The sequence below is a fragment of the Apium graveolens genome, chromosome 7 (genome assembly GCF_009905375.1).
Source record: "Apium graveolens cultivar Ventura chromosome 7, ASM990537v1, whole genome shotgun sequence".
Taxonomy (NCBI): domain Eukaryota; kingdom Viridiplantae; phylum Streptophyta; class Magnoliopsida; order Apiales; family Apiaceae; genus Apium; species Apium graveolens.
The window spans coordinates 262,011,552-262,016,226 of NC_133653.1; the positions used below are offsets into that span (position 1 = coordinate 262,011,552).

The 4,675-nt window shown below is 39.4% G+C and overlaps 1 protein-coding gene across 1 annotated transcript; it reads left to right on the top strand.

Annotated features, from left to right (window-relative positions):
- The first annotated feature begins 1,006 nt into the window (after positions 1-1,006).
- Positions 1,007-2,340, top strand: LOC141670531 (U-box domain-containing protein 27-like). The gene has a single exon (XM_074476425.1). The coding sequence runs from the start codon at positions 1,100-1,102 to the stop codon at positions 2,291-2,293; it is 1,194 nt and encodes a 397-aa protein (XP_074332526.1). The 5' UTR covers positions 1,007-1,099; the 3' UTR covers positions 2,294-2,340.
- Positions 2,341-4,675: the final 2,335 nt, after the last annotated feature.

Genomic DNA, 4,675 nt, shown 5'->3' on the forward strand with positions numbered 1-4,675 from the left:
TTTTGAATTTTTTACAAATTAAAAGAAATTTCAGATTTAGATTTTTTGAACATCTCTATCAATAAGTACCGCATATATGAATCTATATGTTGAAAAATAATTAGTAAATATTGAGATAATAAGTGAAATTAAGGAAGGATTTTTTTAGTAGGTGCTCATGGGTATATGTTAAAAAAATGTGATAGATAAGTTGTAAACGTTTAATTGTTGGAAAACCCATTAATAATGATTGCATGCACAAAAATCCCTATATATAATTTTTTACGACATTTTCCTAACATATACCGGTATGCAAATACTAGACAAACTTATTGAGTAAATAGGGATTAAAAATAAAGATGAAATATCTGAATGACCCTAACAAAAGAGGAATTGCATAGAAAATGATATAGTGGCAAAAGTGTTCCATAAATAAAATACAAAAGGAGTGAACCACAAAAAAACACACACAAGTGAATCTGGTGCGATCACCACAACCATTTCCATTGACCAAACCATACTCCCAAAAGTGCTCTAAAATTAGAATAAAGCCAACACAAAAACAAAAACACAATACACACACAAACGATGCATACAAAATTAGCTTGCTGACATCAACACAACCATACTTTTGACTCAGGCTTCTCCGTATAGAAAACGATACGAAACACGACACAATTTTATTCAATTCATGACATGGTTTCATGTTTATTGTGAGTTGTAACATAATTCGAAAATAATTAATAACCACAAACAATTTAATTACTATAATAATTTTCTAGATTTAACAACGTATATCATCAATATTTCATAAATTTTAAGTACCTTCTTTTACACATTTTGAAATATAAATATAACTAAAAAATTAGGGAGTGTATTTAATTTTAATGTATTTAATAGTTAAATTTCTAACATTAAAATTGAATTTCCCAAAATTTCGAAATCTTAAAAAATAATAACAAAATCTATATTAAACACAGCACCTAAACCTCTCTACTTTGACTTTCTCTCTCTACATCTTTTTAAAACCACCTTCTATTCCACTTGCTCCACCACTCATCTCTCTCTCTCTCTCTCTCTCTCTCTCTCGCAACTTCTTCTACTCACTCTACAGCACAAAATGGTGAGAGACGATCTTCGAGTTTCTATACCTAGCTTATTCAAATGCCCTATCTCACTCGACGTGATGAACTCTCCGGTGAGTCTCTGCACCGGCGTCACTTACGATCGTTCAAGCATCCAACGGTGGCTAGATAGCGGCCACAACACGTGTCCGGCGACGATGCAGCAACTTCAAACCAAAGAGATTGTTCCAAATCACACTCTTAAACGTCTCATTAAGATCTGGTCTGACTCGGTTCAAACTCAGTCTAACTCGCTCACTCAGCTCCAAGTTCGTAGTCTCGTAAACGAATTAAAGCTTACTTATTGTGAAGTGGACGAGAATTTGTTTGTTATTGTCGATAAACTCACTTCTTTCGCCTCCGAGTCGAATCAGAATAGTAAGTTTTTGTCGAAAATTGACGGATTTTTAGAGTTTCTTATCGAATTGTTCAATAAGCATTTGAAGAAATTCTATTTCGCGGAGAAGATTGTACAATTGTTTAGTATTTTACTTGAAGAGGCTGAAGATAGACATAAATTATCGAAATCAATTGATAAACGAGAGTTTCTGGTTTCGATATCGATAATTCTTCAACACGGAGCTTCTGATTCGAAAATTGCAGCAATTAGATCCCTGGAGCTTCTCGCAATTGATCTAGACTCCAACATTTTATCCGAATTGATTAAAATTCTTCGTGAAAATACGAAACCGGATAGTTTGATAGATTCGTGTTTATCGTGTTTGATTTCTTCGCTGATTAATAAACGGATTCGAATCAAGTTCGTTCATCTCGGAGCTGTTGAGACTCTAGGAAAATTGTTATCAGAGTCGAATGTAAGTGTTTCAATTATCGAAAAAACAATGAAGATTTTAGAAATGCTGACAGCTTGTAAAGAAGGCAGAAAGGCAATTTGCGAAAACGAGGCCTGTTTGAACGCAATCGTGAAGAACTTGTTGAAGGTTTCGAGTCCTGCAACAGAGCACGGAGTTACAATTCTGTGGAGTTTGTGCTGTTTGTTTCGCGAATCGAAAGCTCAGGCTGGTGTGGTGCAGAGTAACGGATTGACGAAATTGTTATTGTTAATGCAGAGCAATTGTTCTCACGCTGTTCGACAAATGTCGAGCGATATGTTGAAGATGTTTAGGGTTAATTCAAAATCTTGTTTGATTAGTTATGAAACTAAAACTACTCATATTATGCCGTTTTGATTATTCTTTTCGCTTCTTTCTGTAAATGGAAAAACAATTTTGTTGGATGTATAGATACAAATGAGAAATGACAATTGTATTGATGTAATTTTTGTTGTCTGTCAATTATACGAAATTTGAATACTCATGCACATATTTGACTTCGATAAAATTCGAATTCTCGATGTCAATCAAGAACAAGGCGTATCCAGTGTTGTCTTGTGGTATGTATGAATTGAACTTGATGTGATTTTGTATGGATTAGTAATGAATTGTGGTGTGTTCTTAGGTTGGTTTGCCATGTTTGAAAATAGGTAAATGAATGTTCTTTCTTTTGTCAAATATTGAAAACAAAGTGAAGTGTACTCCAATCATAAAAAGAAGGATTCCCTATAGTCAAAAGTTGAATAATTATACACCACTTCATTTTAATAGAGTTTTAGTGAATACTATCATAACAACCGTGCAATGTATCCAAGTTGCTTCATATACAAAATTATATGCTTACGATTACGAAATGTTGTTGGTTATAGGCCTGATCAGACTCATTGAACGAAGACCCAATAAGCAGTTAAGGTATTGGGCTGAAGGACCTCCAGGCCCGAGAAACGAAGGCCCACGAAAGTCCAGGCCGAGATCCACTACTTGCAAACCGTTGGACAGAACAAGGGACATAACGCCCCCATTTCACTCCCTCCTTAATTTTTGGTAACGGCTGACATTCAAAGCAGAACTGGGTATAAAAACCCTTGTGAAGTAAGACAAAATATACACACATTCTCGTAAACACTCTGCTTTTCTTGTATTATTACCCTACTTTTACAGCCAGATTCTGATTCTCACACCGGAGGTGAATCGGGGGTACAAACCCTCGCATTATCATCACTTTCAGGTACGGCCGAAGCCACCTCGAAGGCAGCCGAAGCCTGTTCAAGTTTCCGAAAGGATCTGGGCGTAACATTTGGCGCCGTCTGTGGGAAATACGAGAGTTACAAGTTGAGAACGAGACTATGACAGAAACAATTCATGAACATTCACCGCCGCCTGGTTTCACCGACAAAGGACAACCGTCCTCCCTAATCGACGAGGACGGGGTTATCACACTAACCCCTGAAGAAGAGGCCTTACTCCTAAAGATCCGGGCGGAAAAGGCCGCGGAGAAGGGTAAGACCAAAATTGATCAGATTGACAAAGAAGCGGAAGTGCGAGCCAAAAAAAGAGAAGTTGATGCGCTCCGACTGAAAGCCCAGCAACTACAGAGGGAGGAAATTGAACTACAAGAACGAACCTTGAGGGAGGTGATGCGGGCCGACGAGACCGGCAGAGTACATAAAGATATAAGGGAACGTAGGGCATATGACGAAGAAGATGAGTCTGACTCTGATTCGCATCCCCGAAGGAAGAGGACTAAGCAACCTTACTCTTATGATTCAGATGAGGAGCCCGATGGATCCCGCCTCAAGTTCAATCACTTAGAGAAGGCCCTGTTCGGTGATAGGAGGCCCGATCGAGAACCTGTTGTAACACAAGAGATTGAGCTATACCGACCCCCTCCGGGCGAAGAGAGACAATTCCCCAAGATGAGCGAGTTCAACGGGAAGGGAGACCCCGAGGACCACTGTGAAAAGTATGAACTCCTGATGGTTGGGATGGGCCACAATGATATCATGATGTGCAAAATGTTCAAGACTTATCTCAAAGGGTCTGCTTCGATGTGGTACAAATCCCTGAAACCTCGGTCCATCGGCTCTTACGAGCAGTTGAAGAGGAAGTTCTTAAAGTACTACTCACACCTATGCCGAAAGGCGAAGGATACTGAAGCCCTAGTCCACTGTCGACAGAGGGCGAATGAAGAGCTAGGGGATTATCTCGCTCGGTTCAAGGAAGAAGCGCGGATGGTCACTAACCTGGACAAAATCAAAGTAATGGGCTTCCTAACGGCGGGGCTAGACCCCTATATAGGTAAAAAGCTTCGCTCATCTCTTTACGATTTTCCCCCAAAATCCCTGAATGATATATATATGTAATAGGCGAGAATATTCTCCGAAAGATGAAAAGTATTGGAGGATATAAAGACTCGAGAAGGGACGACCGATCAAAGCGAGCCGACAGATATGAGGGCTCAAGATCAGGATCTGACCGGAGGGATAGCAGGAAAGAAGGAAGGAAAGAAACAGATCGTGGGGCCGAACGGCGTCGAGATAGAGATTCGGCCGTGTTCACTCTTTTGAATGCACCGATCTTCAAGATTCTCCATAAAATAAAGGGCAAGCTAGGGTTTGTTCGCCCCGCCAAGATGAAGGTCCCGAACCACAAGAAAACCCCCGATAAGTACTGCGACTATCACAGGGACAAGGGGCATAACACCGATGAATGTTATCACCTCAAAAAGCTTATTGAGCG

What these genes read in the sequence shown, in the direction of transcription:
- LOC141670531 (XM_074476425.1), top strand. Translation starts at nt 1,100, where the DNA reads ATGGTGAGAGACGATCTTCGAGTTTCTATACCTAGCTTATTCAAATGC.